This window comes from Puntigrus tetrazona, chromosome 21 (genome assembly GCF_018831695.1).
Source record: "Puntigrus tetrazona isolate hp1 chromosome 21, ASM1883169v1, whole genome shotgun sequence".
NCBI classification, from domain to species: Eukaryota; Metazoa; Chordata; class Actinopteri; order Cypriniformes; family Cyprinidae; genus Puntigrus; species Puntigrus tetrazona.
In genome coordinates this window covers 4,712,937-4,730,387 of record NC_056719.1, presented here as the reverse complement: position 1 = coordinate 4,730,387, position 17,451 = coordinate 4,712,937, and the positions used below count along the sequence as shown (strand labels likewise).

The window sequence follows — 17,451 nt, the reverse complement described above, 5'->3', positions numbered from 1 at the left end:
TAAGTTCTTGCTATTGCATTAAAAGATAAAGAGAACAGTAGAGTGTTTGGGGAAACACAGATATTAGAAAAAAAATATGTAGATCTAACAAGTATCCTTTTGTGGTCTTGAATGGCAGAATGGCCCATTAGGTAAATCAAGTGACGTACCATGTGATTCCTCGGTAGACAGCTTCAAGGGGGTTGGAAAGAAAAGAAGGCAATGCATTTGGTGTCGTCAAAGCACACAACACCATGCAATCCCTCTCCATTTACACAACCATCTCCCGCTGCTTTTGTTTACTCAAATCTGTCATGAGACTTTTACTCTTCAAAAGTCATGTGAGCTTCTCACAGAACATCATCCACTCTCTCTCAGACTTAATCTGCAGAGGTCGAGCTGTGGATCACAGGAAACTGGTCAGATGGTACCACATGGATTAAAATGCCACATTCCACACATATCTTCTACGTGAATGAGAATTGATTATAAGCTAGAGTAGTTATGAAAAATCTTTATGCAACTCATTCTTTGGGATTACTAGTACATGATTTAGAATTGTAATAATTTAATAAAAAAAATAATAATAATGCTAAAGATTTATATGTCATATTAATTAGTTCTTTGAAATTTTAATCGGTTCTTTTGAAAATATGTAACAGTTTCAACAAAAATATTAAAGCAGAAAAACGTTATTAATAGTAATAAGTTTTTATTGAGCAGCAGATCAACATATAAAAATGATTTTGGAGGAATACAAATTCTAATTACAGTTAAAAATTAATCTTTGAACTATTTTTTTAATTGTTCTCTGAGGTCCACTTATAATGTCATCAAGAATTTTACATCCATAATTTAAAAGTAATAGACTATTTTCAAGCACCCTCATCAGAACGCTTTGTTTGAACAGGTGTGACAGACTGTAGACTTGGAAGTAAATGCCCACTGCTGTGATTGTTTAATAGTTATGCTTAAAAATCCTGTGACAAATTATAAACAAATCAGTGGTAAAATGAAATGAACCAAGAACAGCATTTTGTTGTCTTACTCACATGATCTAGCACTTCATTATAAAATATAATATAATGTTGGGAGATTACAGTTCATTTAAATTACACTAATGTTTTTAATATAGATCTGAGGAGCATATAACACGCAATTTACACAGAACCAACAGAAGCAGAGCCAATGCTGACGGTCACCAGATTACATTACAACTTCTCAGACATTCCAAGACCTGAAATACACAAATATAATATTTTCGGTCCAATCTAGTCCAAAGAGATGTAGACAGGGGTAGCACACTGATCCAACAAAACCCAACAAATTTGTCTGTTGCTGTTGGTCTGCATCTTTTGGTATAATATGAATTGGACTTAAAGGCATAGTAATGTAAAAAGTAATGTAAAATGTAAATTCTGTCATTAATTACTTTATATATACATATTTTGATGAATTCCAAGAGCTTTTTGATCCTCCCTCCCTTCTGTATCAAAATAAAGACTACTACCAAGTTCATCAAGTGTTACATTATACTAGTGATACCATGACAGAAAACTTCATCTTAAAATAAATCATTGACTGGTTTTATCCTAATACCATTATCTTAGCTCATCAGCGCTCCCCAATAATTAGGCAAAGGCAAATATTTCACTTAGTTAATCAGTCTATGACTCACATTCATCCATTCCTCTCAAGGCAATTACTATTCACAACCAGATGTGGTACACTTTAATCAACTACAAATAAAATTCCCTCAACAATACTATTATTAATTTATAACAGTATTAAAAAAAAGTTGAGTTAAATATCCTTTTTTTTAAACTGATGATGTTAAGGACGTTAAGATACAGAATATTTGCAATATAGGCTTTAATTAAATCCCACTTTGCCTTCTGTGCAGCAATTACAAATGAGAGTTGAATTTTTTGGACATTTTGTTATATAAGCCTAAGATAATTTCATCCACTTCCACTGCAGCACCCGGTGATTCCCAAGAGAGAGTCATTTTGTTCTGAAATGCCTCCTCACACTCAATGAGACACAGGAGTTCGAGTTCTCAGATTCCAGTCCTGCATCACTGGCCACGAAGTTTAATGATTCTTCAATCAGAGTCTTTGATTTATAGACGAGCTTTAGCTTTGTTACACTCCACAATACCGGCAGATAGGAGCTGGTCTATATGTGCTTGCTCAAACCCGTACTCCTCCAGCACGGAGCGAGTGTGCTCTCCGATGAAGGGGTCCCGGGAGTGACAGGGCTCCGCAGGGGATCGGGACAGGACGGGTGCAGGACGAGGGCTTATTTCCCCCTGAGAGTCCTTAAAGAATGACCCCCGCGCCCGGTTGTGGGGGTGAGAGAGTACCTCATCCAGTGACAGCACAGGGGTGACACAGGCATCTGTCCCATCGAAGATCTGACTCCACTCCTCCTGCGTCTTGCTGGCAAACACCAGGGTGAATGTTTGCCTGAGCTGTGGCCAATCCGATACACTCATTTGTGCAGGCAGGTCAGCATCATCCAAGCCCAAACCTGTGGTGAGAGAGAATTAGATGAGGGAGATAAAAAAAGAGGGAAAAAATCAATAAAGGAGTTTAGAGGACAATGATCAAAGAGATCACGAAGGACTATGAATCCAGAAGCTATTAGTGCATTACACTGGCCACAGCAGGTGACTTATAAGAAGATATTCTTTTATTGAGGGTCAAACCTGAATAGCAATAGAGTTATTATGGTTTCAAAGCAAGATTAAGCACTTGGGTCATCAGGACGTAGGTTGAATCCCTATGCACATACTAATGCAGCATCCTGTGGCTTCTCCCTAACCTTTGCATGCCTGTGCAAAATCAACAACCATGTAGACCGGACAATGTGACCCTGGGAATTTTGTGGTTAATTGTACTCAGATGTCATTCAATTTTATTTTAGGTGAATTAAAAGGAGCTTGATGTATAGATGTACATTGTGTACTGTGTTCAAAATAAAAAACTAAGAAAATTCAATAATGAGAACACGAACACACACACACACACTCACACAGTAGTCAACATCTGAAGCGGATCGAAACTTTCATTAAAGTTGTCCTAAAACCAAAATGTGTTCTTGTCTTAGGACAACTTTGATTAACTTTTTTGATCCGCTTATATTCTTATCCACAGAGAAAGATCATAAAATTCAAAATAAGAGAATATATAATTAAAAAGAATACAAAAATTCAATGAATACATTAAAAGAACAAAACGCTAAAATTAGAAAAATAATACATTTTTAGATTTAATTTTAATATTTACATAATTTGTCCTCAAAAAACTTTTTTTTTTCCATATCAAGACCAACTTGTGATCTTTAAAATTAAGACCAACAATAAAGATTTTCAAAGATTAAGAAAAAAAAATCTATGGTGACTGATAATATCTTTAAGGATGAAGGGTGTTTTGCCGCTGCCTGCAACAAAATACATACTATTCTGTATTAGGCAGTAAGCATTCATATTGCAGTTCACACTATGAGAACATCCGTTATATTCAGAAGTTGACAATACAGGACCATACTACTAAAAAAAACAAACAAACAATGCACTGACCTTGAATAAGCTGTTGATAGAACTGAGGCTCAATTGCCCCCACTGCCATGTACTTTCCATCAGATGTACGGTACGTGTCATAGAACGGAGCGCCACTATCCAGCAAGTTTTCTCCACGTGGACGATTCCACAGGCCAAGGTTACGGGATTTCCACATGAAGGAGCCGACATATGCTGCACCTTCAACCTACACATACATAAAAACATCACTTTTTAACCCAATATTTGCCACAATTCTATCTTGCAGAATTTTGAGCATAAAGCAAACAGGGTGCTTGCCAATAAGCAGGGCACCATCCTCATTAGAGAGCTGGAGTTATACATATTCATCAGGTCGCATAAATCATCTTACAATACATTTATATACAGGAAACAGTGCATATAATCACATACATTTCCATACATGAATGCACCGAACAAGACAGGAATGTGGTACGACAGGGGAGGATTTAATCAAGTTTGTGATACGAGCACACCACAGCCTGCAGAGGTTAGTTTGATTTCCACATCATGGCACAGCACGACTCTAAAGCAGCCATATCATGAGTAATCAAAATGTCTTTGATCTCTTATGCACAATAAAGCTTGATGTCCTATGAAAACATAATGTAACCTTCGGATAAAAAGAGCGTTTATCTAAACTAAACATCAAAAACAGAGTTAATTTTGCAGCGATGTACCGCATTCATCAAATAAATGTCTGTCCATGCTCTGTCCATTTGTTTTTAACAAGGCTCCTAACCTTTAAGTCTGATTTAAAGAGTTTGTTTGGCATATTTTAGCACTTTTTATGATTTAGACAAAACTGTAAAACTGTACGGTCTTCACAAAGGCTGCTATTAAAAGGATGGGCAAGGCAAAAACTATGTTCGCGGTTAATAATTTCACATGCAATGGGGACATTTCTCAAAGGGGAAGCAGTTTAAAAAAAAAAAGGGTGAAACTGGCAAAGAAAAACTAGAATATGACGGTGTCTTGCTTAAATAAACCCACTAGCATAAGAAGACTTATGTTAAATATGTATGACATGACCTCTTTAAATAATTACACTCAGTTCTGAATAACAAATTTGGCATCAAGGCTGAGGTTAAAGGGTCAGTAGCAAGTGTTTCAGAAACATTTTCACAGATGAAAAGAAGGGTTTGTAGGTCAAATCCTCTACGCATAAAAATAAATATGCATAAAAATAAATACACATGCATTTCAAAGACTGCGATCTTGCGAAAGGAACTTTAATGTGGATATGCTTTATATATTTCCCAATGAAACCTGCCTTCAAAGAGACATTGATGATCTGGGTTTCTATTTGCGCATTTGATTGGCCTGACCATCAAGATGTCGCTCTCCCACAAGACGCCTTTTACTTGGCCTAATACTGAATGTGCGATCACGCCATGCCTCAAGAAAGCTATTTCATCAGACTTACACCTTTCCATATTGGTCAAAGAAAAACACATTATCGACGTGGAACACTTAACAATAGTTCTATAATTATAATGAGTAATGTAATGTTTAATACGACTTGTTCGTTTGGATGTCAATGTGGTCAAACAATATTTAGGATTTCATCCGACAGTTTACATAGCCCCAAAACAAATGTTGCATAACAATTTTTTAAATGCTAATGAAACACCCAGACCAGCTTTTAAATAAGTATTATAAAAAAAAAAAACTTTGAAAGCATAAAGTTTGCAGAGTATAATACAAATTGGCATGCAAGTGAAAAACTATTTGCCTGCCTTGCGGGTTAATAACACTGACATCGCTAAAAGCTGCTGCCTGTATCAAACAACAGGTTTTATCAGAAAGCGACAAGGTGACTCTCACGGGAACGTGCTTCAGATATCTTTACTGCCTAACAGGCAAACATCTAATCATCATTACCACAGCTCCTGCCCACACTGACATTAGCTTGCGCACACACACGGCTATCAAGGCAAACTCTCCACTGGCAGCGCAGCTCTGCTCCAGGTCTGAATTGCTAATGTGAGAGGTGCTTCAGTATTGGATTGTCACATATTAAGCTTTATATTTACTGCTGTTTATTTCCTTACGGGCTTAGAGGGGCAGAGATCAAACTGCATTAGAGTAAATGACATAACCTCAGTCGAATTAGAGCTCAATTGTGTGGATGAGGTTTTCTAATACATAAAAACGATATGTAATATTTAATTACCAAGCAGCACAGCAAATTGCTACTCGTCTTTTTAATTTCCAAGCAGAGAAAAGCCTGCGTGTGTGAACAAAGCAGAGCACTTGAACTGACCAATGTGCCAGCTTTGCTTTTTGGCCCCAAATTTCTCAACAAAGACCCGCAGAGTTAACACAGATTAGCCTAAAAAATAAATTACTTACTAGTAATTAACAGTATGAAAAGAAAATTCTCACCATTATTATTTATAATTATACACCTCAAATGTCATATGCAGTGTCTTGTGAAAGTATTCATACATTAGTTTTTTTTTTCCTCAAGGTTTTGTTATTTTGTTAAATGACTTTTTCCACATCAATCTACATTTCATAGACCACAATGACAAAGTTGATTCCATTGCATGAGTGTTCATAACCTTTTCTTGAACACTTTTAGCTCAGGAGCATTTATATTGCTTGTAGGTTTTATTACACTTTCGAATGGCGTTAACCAACGCAATGAGTATAAATTAGAAAGGCACACACACATCTCAATAAAAGGTCTAACTGGGGACAAAAGAACTACTTGAAGAGCTCGGAAACAGGAATGCATTAAAGCAACACATCTGGGGAAGAGTTCAGAATTGCATTGTAGGAGCTGTAAGATGACATTATTTGACCAAATATTTCATAGTTTCAACCACAGGTCCAGACTTAAATGTTTAATATATATGAATGAACAGCTAAACAGTTATGTTACTTGTTTTCTTTTCAAAGTGAATTATAGTACATTGATTTGGAGGAGTATTTGGGCTCTGAAGGACCCGATGCGCTAGACCACGATATTTGCAATTCCTTACTAACTGGGTGATCCTTAACTTGGAAAATAACCACTCTAACAGTACTCACACGTAGCAGTGTTAATGAAAATAGATAGTGCCAATATAAGGAACTCGAAAGAAAAACCATGCAATTATTGGATTGTAGAAAACTATCGACAAGCTGTTCAAAACATGGGGTGATCATATTGAGATAAACAAGGCTTGTAATTGCCTCATTCTATGCAGTGGCTGGTCAAAACAAGTAGAGGAAAATTATTTTTAGCAAGGTGGGGGGAAAAACAGCTCATGACACTCTCACTATGATATCAATTTGATTGTATGGAATGAAAGCAAGCCGGCACAATTGCTTCTTTTTCCCAGTCACTCGTTACCTTCAGCTTACCAGCCCAGTAAACAATCACATTCATAAGAGTCTAGAAAAACTATTCTAATAGTATTTCTAAAGAGAAGTTATTTTGTCAGTCAGAACCCATTTTAAGATGAGGTGCTGTATCTCACCATGCTGGCATCAATGATCTGGCCTTGTCCTGACCTGCTTCTTTCCAGGAGAGCCAACACAATCCCAAAAGCACACATGAGACCTCCTCCAGCAAAGTCTGCCACCAAATTCAATGGAGCATAGGGCTTCTCTGAGCGTCGGCCAAGCATGGACAGCAACCCTTTTACAGACAGAAAGGAACAGGGACATCCTAAGAACTGAAGGGTAGCTCAACAATCACTTTAACGGTTATTTTTAAATCATAGTTAAAGGTCAGCTAAAAATATAACCAGTTAAGCCACTCGCATTTGTTTCCATCCTCTGTGCTTTCAAACTGGTTTAATAGTATTGCTTTTTAAGAGGTGTTAAGAAAAGTGTAGAAAATGGAGGGAAAAAAAGAACAATGGACATTATTACAAGCAAAGCCATTTAATAATTTGGATTTAATACACACAGACGTATAGCGAAGACCAGTGTCATCACAGATAATTACTTTACAAGTGTGTATTGTTCTGTTAGCACATAAATGTCACAGTAAATAACGAAAAAGAGGGCTTCAAAGATGAAAAACTTTCCCATTTAGTGAGCCAGTCCAGTCCGTAACTAGATCACCCAAAATTGAAAATTCGGTCTTCATTTACTCACCCTAACCTGCATGAATTTCTTTGTTCTGCTAAACACAAATGAGCAATTTACTAATACTGGTCTTTACCTGACATGGCCAGGTAGTTGATATCATGCCCAGCAGCCTTGGCGTAGGACCCGCTCTGACCGTAGCCGGTGAGTCGTGCGTAAATCAGGCGTGGGTTCTCTTTTAGTAAATCTTCAGGACCTAATCCCATCTTTTCCATAACACCTTAATTATATCAGAGAGATAAGACAATGAAGCATGAAAAGGTAAAAGGCCCTGGAGGTAAATACATTTTAATTCAGAGGAGCAGATGTTATACTGTAGCAACTTATTCTTGTTTAGATTTAAAATCTACCCTCTAAAGTCAAGAGCAGCCCCCAACCCCCCACTTAATTAACAAGACTTTCATTAAAACAATGAAAAGATAATAATAATAATAATAATTTAGACATAATACACAATATGGACAGAGTTGTGGTTTAAAAAAAATGTAAAATAACATTTAATTTACTAACAAAAACTACTAATTGTGACAGAACACGCTGTGCCATCTTGCATTAAAATAAAAATCACTGATTTATTGCATAATTACTTGTTTATCTGCATTGCCATAACAATTAACATTAGCAGAGGCAACATTATTTACAATTAGAACTAGACAAAAGGCAAAATAAAAACAAATATTATATATATATATATATATATATATATATATATATATATATATATATATATATATATATATATGTGTGTTATTAGGAAAACAGGAAGACTACATTTGAGCAATAAAAGGATTACCTGGATAAAGCTTTGTCCTCACGTGTAAAATATTATGAGATTTAAGCATGTGAATGTGCTTCTTTTAATGACACTGACCTTTACGATAGGGCTCCAGAACCACATCTGACTGAACACACAGTCTTTTCAAAACAGCAACACCTTTGGGATTCTTCAAATTCAAGGCCACTGATTGTTTGCCTCTGGCTTGAGTATCTACAGTCATTTCCACCTTTGTCCGATCTACCCGGATCACTCTTGCACCGAAGTCCGCTAGTATCATCCCACAGAAGGGCGCAGGGGCCAATCCTGCAAGCTCTATTACACGCACTCCTGCCAGAGCCATAATGAAACCTGTTCAACAAAATAAAAGTTAAATATTACACATGAAAGAAAATTATCCAAAGTTAACACTTTATTTCAATAGTCCACTTTAGCCATTTTACTAAGAGTAAGGCCGATGATACACTCTGCAACTTTTTTTGAGTAATGTTGCTTGAAAGAATGGATAATTTAGATCAGTCTTGGGCCCTGTGTCTCACCTGGTTGATCATTTATGGCAACATTTTCTTAAAGTTGAACAAAAAGTTGTATAGTGTATCATCCGTTTAAGCAACTTTGCACCTACATATCAACTAGCAGTCATTTGAGTATGTATGTGCTTAAAGTCCACTATGGGTCCACAACATACAACATACCTGTTAACTTCGCAAGTATATGTCAACTTATTCTACTAACTCTGAAACTACCCTAACAGTCTACTCTGTCAGTAGACATGTAGTTGCAAATGAATGAGAATAAGAGATGTAGTAAACATGTAGTTACAAAGTACAGTTATAAAGTATAGCGAAATGCTAAGTTACATATGTGCGACGCCCAGAAAAAAAGATATTAATGAATCACTATGCACAAACAAATGACATTTGTTATTTGGGTCACGGTTCACTCCAGCTGTCCATTTCAAACTTATTACTAAACCGATAGCGTTAAACGATCAGTATCACTAAATAACAACAGCTCGTTATTTGTTTTCTGTCCAAAACACCTCTGAGCAAACAACGTATGATAAAACTGTAGGAGTCATGACTTTGCAACAAAATAAACACTACATACCTTTTAAATTTTGCACTTCGAAACAAACGGCACGGCGCGTGTTTATGACGTATGCGCACAGGATTGTGGATGTTGTAGTTTTAATGATATACCAATTCACTAGCGTTTCCATTTCATTTGATAACAATGGGTCATCTGAAGTGTGAATGTACCTTTTTGTAGGCTTCAGAAAAGAATGATTTATGGGCACTCCATTTCTCAGTCTGTCTCATTGGGTAATGCATTTACAAATTCAGTATGTGCACATGACATGGTGCAATAAATTATATGGCTTTCTATTTTATCATTTATTTTATTTAATCTTTCTTTTTCACTTTGTATTTCATATTCGCCTCTAAGATGAAGGATTGATCCTTCAAAAGTATGTCATGCCTTAATAGTTTCCAAATATTCTAGTCTGTCAGAGACAAATAATTCAAAATACACTAAATAAGTGACAAATGCAAAAAAAAAAAAAAAAAAATAAAAAGCCACACTCAATATTCCATAAATGATACACGTAAGCCAAACTTGAACTGACAGAAAAATGTTTGGAGAGACGCTGTAAATTCATTTCCCAACACTGTACTACATTCATGCATGACTTGACACCATGGGCTTCTCACAGTAGCAGTCTTGCACAATATATCCATTCATTAATCAAATCAGTAGCGAAAAAGACACACAGCTCATAATATTGAATATACCCTATAAGTCTCAGGGATTACGATTGTAAAGGTATTTTGAATCATTTATGTATTTTGAGTAAACACTCAGCAGCAAGGTCTGTCTCACTGACCTTGACTCAAGGAAACACACTTTTTAACATTCAATTACATTACCTTGGGTTTTATACAAATCCCAGTGACTTAGAACTGCATTCACTTTATGTTCTCCTGTTACATCAAATATATATATATATATATATATATATATATATATATATATATATATATATATATATATATATATATATATATATATATTAAAAACACACTCTCCAGGGTACAGTCCAAGGTGAAAGGAAGTGGGGCAGTTGGGGAAACGTTGGGAGAACGACATCAAACAATGGGTAATAATAATGGCCAAACAAACTGACCTGGGTGGGTATTTAACATTTGTGGATCATTGTTATGTTTTTATCATCTATTTGGCCTCAGACGCCACCTGTTACTGCAGAGGATCCATTTGTGAGCAAGTGACTCTTTCATATTGTTCTTCTGCAATTAATCCAGTATATCAAGCAGGGTTGCTGTTTGAATTAGCACTTTCTGTCTGAAGTATTTCATTTAACTACATCAAAATTATTCAGAAACTGTTGTCACAATTAACACCTCCGATCTTAGGGGGAAAGTTTCAAATCAACACCGCCAAAGCAACATGACAGCAACTTTGCAGAGTCATTTTGAATTCATTGTCAGATTTCCAACAGTGACGAGGCAATTAAAATCAACCTTATTCTTACTGAGAAGGCCTAGCTTTGCTTATAATTTCTTGTCGGTTCATGAAAGAAATTTGATTGAGCTCCAGATGAAAGGAGCTGACAGGACTTGTCCCTGCCTAATGAACTGATGAAAGCGAGAAGTGCCCTTCTTTGAGGACAGAAGAGTCTCCAGCAGTCATTTAACTAATGTAATTCTAGTTTGAGTCGGTAAATGCAGCTCAGCACAAAAGCATTGTGTTGTGACATCTCTGACATTCACAGACAGAATGAACTGCTTTACAACAATCTTATTCATTTGCTGCGTGTCATTTCGATCACATTTCTCATAATGAAATCAGATGTCGGAAAACAGACAAGCTCTCTTAATTTTCATTTTATATGAGTTTGGAAACTCCGAAATATAATCAGTGCAACAAAGCGTTTCTTTGTAAGTGAGCAGAACAATTGCTCTGATAAGAAACTAAAGGTTTTTTGACATTAGGTCTTCTGAAATCTAATGAGCTGATTTGAAACGCTCTACATAGGCAGCAGTTTACACAAACAGCAGCTTGTTATTCATATTCCAAATAAGCATAAAACATATATATTTGCTAGTTTATCAACTATAAATATTTGTTCAGCTGATTTTTTTGTCACAGATTGTCAAGGACAATGTGATGAAGCCTAAAATGCTAAGGGAACATAAGGCAAGTTGCTAACTTTATGGAATAAGCTTCAAATCAACTATGATGCCCAGAAACTTTTTTTTTTTTTTTTTAACATAATAACATAATACTTGTTATGGTTGCTTGGAAACAATGTATGGTTCAGTAGCACAGCAAAAAAATAATAATAATAAAGAAGAAAAGGAACAAAGCTTTTTTGATTTTCACAATAAGGATTGACATTTTAGACATAATCCCCAAGGGTCCCACAATACTGCATTGCCATCTTCTGATTATGAAGTATGACATTTAAATCTATAGGTGTGTTTGTTCTGAAGCTAAATAAAAATCAAAGGATATGACTGTGTACATATCAAAAGAATTATGTGATCAATGGAAAATGCACTTCAGAATCATTGATGGAAAAAAAAATTCTTATAATTTCTCATACAGAGAATCATCATGGAATTGTTTGGATGCCTTTTCAGGCTTCAATACTGGGAATTGGATTCGTTTTAAATGGCCAAGCAGAGAACAAGGAATCAACTGTTTCATATTCTTCCCAGCAACACTACTCTGCACGTGCCAATTATGTGCAAGCAGGAACATTGCAAGGACACACAGAATAGCTGGTTTTCACAGAGGCCGCTTAACTCACTTGAGTGTCTTGCCTGGCTGTTTTCTTTTTTCAGTTTTTTGAATTGTAAATACAACCCTAATTACGGAAAGTTTGGTGCACTTTTTTACATCGCATGAGTCAATATTTTATTCCCACCAGAACATAGATAACAAATGATTAAACTGATACATTTTACAATTTTATGAACAAAACTAGCTCATTTGAAATTTGATGCTTGTTACAGGTCTCAGAATAGTTGGGATGTGGGGCGTGTTTACTTTAGTGCAGCATCTCCTCTTTTTTTCAAAACAGTTTGAAGACGTCTGGGCATCGAGTGATACGTTTCTGGAATTGGAGTGTTGGAATTTGGTTCCATTCTTACCTGAAAGGTTTCCAGCTGCTCAGTTTGTGGTCATCTTTGATGTTTTTTCGTATAATGATGCTGGAATTTGAACTGAATGCTGATAACATGCTGGAAGGTTTACCTCCTCTTTAGTTCAGAGGACACACGCATCCGTGATTTCTAACAAGAAAGTCAAATTTGGACCCGTCTGACCATAGAACACTTTTCCACTTTCAGCCTCTGCCCATCTCTACTTCTGAGAGACTCTGCCTCTCTAAAACATCCCTTTTACAGCTAATCATGTCACAGACCTGATGTCAATTAACTTGATTAGTTGCTAGATGTTCTCCCAGCTGAATATTTTCAAGATTTCTTGGTTTTTTTTAATTAAAAGAAAAAAATATGTTCATATAGTATGGGTAATGCAGATTTATGAGAGCTGCATGCTAAACACAAATTAAAGATAAATTCATTTGCAAATTTGAAAACTTTGGAATCATCTGGAGATGGGCATTATGGACAAGTAATTCAGAAGAGTGTGTGGTTGACATTTACACATTCAGCCGGGGTTGTCTTGACATTCATGCGGAAGCAGAGGCTCCAGAAAGACCTAGCAATGGTTTCGAGGAGGAGAATACTGTCATAAGATGTAAACATTCCCAGTTAAGCAATACAGGTTTTTGCATTGATCTGTTTCCTCCCAAAATCTTTATTTTACCTTGAGGCTTTATGTTCATTTTATCCTCACAGATCTTGCTCACATAACCTAGAGCTAGCTTTTAGCTGAAAATACACTGCATAATCAAACATTCCCCAGCAGTGGTAGAATTTCAGCAAGTCTGCTCTATAAATGTCCTCAGCTATTCATATGTATCTTTTATTAAAAAAAAACTGCACAGCTCCTTCGAATGATATAAATGTCTCAGAAGAGATCTTACTTTGTGTTTTTATGAAGAACCTTTCTGTGCATCTCAACTGCAGGAGAGACACTTACATAAGAGGCTTAAGAGAAAATGCCACTGAATATAAAAATTTAGGCTTCGATTAAGCAATTCACTGAAGTATTGCATTTCATATTTGAAACTGATTGTAAGTAGGCTACTATCAACAACAAAATCCACCTGCTATATTAAAATGGAAAATTTTAACGTGTGAATAAAATGCTAATTATTGAACGAGAATGTGCATCTACATACACTAATATACAAATATGGGGAAAATATATTATTTATATAATTTTTCTATATCATATTAATTCATGATAAAATGCCAAATTATTTTAAACGACATTAATATTCTTTATCAATGTAAAAGATTTGCTTGAATTTTGATCCTGCATAAGGATGGTTGACTTGTGACATTCAGCTGCATACTAATATATTTGCTATTATGAAGACAGGATAGCCATTAAAGCAGACTGGTATATCAATAGTTCAATAACATGAACATTCTCTCTTCCTTAACCAGATCTTTCATCAGTCGTGTTTGACTAAGTTATGATGACTATATATCAAAGAATTGATTCCTGATTATTCATGCTGTCCACTGTTCAGAAATCGCGCACTTGTGTTTAATATTCTTGAAGATCTCCTCTGTACACAGTTAATTCATCATTATGCAGGGATCAAAGATTGTGCCAGTTGACAGTCCCGCTATTTCCATTCTTTTATGAAGTTTTGCAGATATTATTTTACTGTTATCAAGCTTCTTTGGGTATAAAATTAAGATTCCTGCTCTTTTCATTCCATGAAATATCTCACATGTCTTTTTCATTGTTAGTATCTTACAAAGAACCACTGAATTAAAATGAAATAAATGAATAAACCAATGACATTTTTGGCAGAGAAATATTAAGTCCTTTTTGACACTGCTGCAACGAACGCCAAAAAAAGATGTAAACCAGAAAGAACAGTGTGTCAGTGTTATAGAACACTAAAGGTTTTTTAATCTGCACCTGGCTACTTGAAATGCTTCTCACATTACTTTAAAGAAATAAAAAAAAAATGCAATATGATCATTTTACATGCACCTGTATGTTTAAAATTCAGCTCACATTGCCTCTGTCTCACCGACCACCTTTTGTCTTTAGTGATTACTGCCGAATAATGTTCTTTGTGTTTCCATCTGTGCATCGATGGGAGTTAGCAATGGTATGCCTCACATAAAAGCAACGTGAACCGCATAATCACATGAAAGCAACGGTGGACGCTGTGCAGTATTTATTTATTTAATGTATAATTTCATGCGTTTCTCTGTGTTGGGTTCAATGTTGTGATGATGTTTGTTGTTGGAGGAGATGAAAAATGAGTAGAAGCTTGTTAGAAATGAAAGGCAGCCATTAAGAATAACTATTAAAAGTCTTCAAAATGATTTTAGAGCAGGTCTGCCTGGTTCAGAAAGGGAACCTCTTTCCTACTGTTCTTAACATCCAGGTTCAGCAGGAGACGGGGTGGTGGATAACACACTGCCTTTGATCCCTAGGAAAGATTACATCACCCTTTCTGTAAGGAACAAGGGCAACAAATGCGTGTGAAGCAGGTTGTAATGAAGAAAAGAGAAAAGATTCTCCTCCCTACTGTAGCGACGCACAATGCAACACCCCCACACATCTATGATAGAAAGAGAGAGGTTGGAATGTCTGGTTCTGCTAAAAGATCCTCCTTCGATTAGTATCTGTGCACTTTCAGAGCTGAGATCAAAGCAGATGTGGAGATGCAGGAGAAAATGTTCAGATGCTGGTATTACATGTTGTAGTGACTTGTAGTTGTAGCGGGGCTTTGACTGAGTGTGTGTGTGTGTGTGTGTTTGTTTACTAGTTTTTGCCTATTGATAGTATTCTGTTAAACAGCCGACCAGCTGTTGCTGATTTGTAAGCACAGACACAGCTCACTCAGTCTAAACCTTGTTGATATTAGCATGGTCTGCCACTTTAAATTCTCGAGCTTGTGGCTTCTGATTGGCTGTCCAGAATTATATTATCTTTATCGTTATCTTTATAATGGTGGCCGTGGTTTTGCCAAGTAAGTCATGATCCTAGATCAACATTACTGTTTAAAAATATAGACTCATCCCAATCACTACCCCTAAACCTAACCCTTCCCAAAATTTATCCTAAAATCAGCTGATTAACAAAGGTTGGAGAAGTACCTAACGCCGATAAGCCTAAAATAGATGTTTCCTGAAAAAATTATCCCTCGAATCTGATCTGTTGATTGGAATGTTGATCTAGGAGCATTTTTTTACTTCAGTTCCAGAACAATATTTTTTTTTCCAGCTGACGAATCTCACGAGCTCGAGAATTTAAAGTGAATTTTTCGCTGGTGTGGACGCTAATATCGTTAATCTTAATCTATAAGCCTATATAATGTTAGGTATGTGTGAACAGAGCTTAAAAGGCAAGACAGGGTTAAAACAACAAAAAAGAAATAATAGTTATCACTTTGAGTATGTAGTTGCACACTGAGAATTGCAAATATTTTTGTATTTTCTAAAATATTAAGTTTAAACATGCAAATAAGGCATTATTTAATGAAATATGTGCTAAATTGCATACATTTGTAAATCAGAAATCTAAACACTGGATGAAGCCAGTTTAAAAACAAATTTTTCTTTTGATACCTAATTTTTCGCTTTATAATTTCGAAAATACTAAGAATAGATACAAATCAATGTTTTTTTGTATTGGCAGTTTTTGTGGGAAATTTTGTATATTATTAATCAAATTATAGGCTAAACCCCTCTGTAAAAACCCAAGATATAGACAGGAATAAAAATTCTCACTTTGAGAGAACGGCCTTTAAAAATATGTATTGTAATATAAATCTATTGATACAAATAGAGGAAGTGCTTTCAAACAAACACTTACCAATGTCTTTTGGATGTTTTCTTTCCACTAGTCTGAAAAAAACCCCAAAAAGCCTCAAAAAGGTGCATGGAAAAACAGGGTTTTTTTGCCTGGAGTGCCTACCCCCCTAAAAACCTGAAAGTAATTGACAAATGTTAGTTGTGTTTACAAATGGATTTCAGTAAAAAACCTAAAAATGCACTTATTTATGTTATTAAACAACACTGGGATAAGATTCAGTAGGGTATAGCTTATCATTTCCCCTTTTTCTGCTTGCATCACTCTAGTGATGCGAGTTTTTGTCTTCATTGATTCCTTCACAAACAAAACAACTGAAATGCCCAATCTCAAATAGCACCCTGAATCCTTGTGGTCCTCCTCATGACGCAATATCGCTTTGACTGTGGGCTCAATAGAAGAGGACATTGAGAAAACTGGCACAGAACAGACACTTCAGACACTCCTGGGATCTCCAAAGCCAGAGAGATCAACCGCTCTGTAAATTTCAGCTCCATTCCCAATGAAACCATGATCCATATAATCAAGGTCTTCAGGGCAGGATCTTTAAAGCTTTCCTTCAACCGCTTCAAAATACACAAAAGATTTAGTGATTTGATCATTAAGAAAAAGATAACTTACTTTGTTCCTGAATGAAGCAGTATTTATTCAACCAATTAATTCACAAACACTGTTTTGTTCGAAAACAAATGTTTTTATGAGTACATTTTTTTCAATACGTGAAAAAACATCCAGAAGTTATTCATGAACAAAAGCGCGACACCGTACAAGTACACTAAAAACATAAGCACAAGAAAACACTGATTCGACTGATCAAAATGCTAATTCATTTCCATTAATCACCGATTCCAAAGATCACAATCCAGTCCACAGACAGTAAAAGCATGTTCTTGTATAAAAGTACTGGTGAACGATAGTTGATACTCAGCCAAACACTCCAGCAGTCTCATGTTGAATTGCGCCTCAAGCTTATCAACCTTGTGATCATACTTATTTCAGGATACAACATTTACACACAGAGAACAAA

At 35.8% G+C, this 17,451-nt stretch overlaps 1 protein-coding gene across 1 annotated transcript; it reads right to left on the bottom strand.

The window, feature by feature from the left end:
• Positions 1-1,027: 1,027 nt before the first annotated feature.
• On the bottom strand, positions 1,028-9,632 carry amacr (alpha-methylacyl-CoA racemase). Its single transcript, XM_043220714.1, has 6 exons — positions 9,534-9,632; positions 8,520-8,774; positions 7,725-7,868; positions 7,033-7,193; positions 3,563-3,749; positions 1,028-2,511 (listed from the first exon to the last, which is right to left on the bottom strand). Exons 2-6 carry the CDS (start codon positions 8,764-8,766, stop codon positions 2,102-2,104), a joined length of 1,149 nt encoding a protein of 382 aa, XP_043076649.1. The 5' UTR covers positions 8,767-8,774; positions 9,534-9,632; the 3' UTR covers positions 1,028-2,101.
• Between the last annotated feature and the right edge of the window lie 7,819 nt (positions 9,633-17,451).

Bases quoted from the DNA above. Each gene is read 5' to 3' on its own strand.
- amacr (XM_043220714.1), bottom strand. From the start codon at position 8,766: ATGGCTCTGGCAGGAGTGCGTGTAATAGAGCTTGCAGGATTGGCCCCT. The intron at 7,194-7,724 runs GTAAAGACCAGT...TGTCTGTAAAAG, and splicing joins CAACTACCTGGCCATGTCAG to GGTTGCTGTCCATGCTTGGC. The intron at 3,750-7,032 runs GTGAGATACAGC...ATGTATGTGTAG, and splicing joins AGATCATTGATGCCAGCATG to GTTGAAGGTGCAGCATATGT.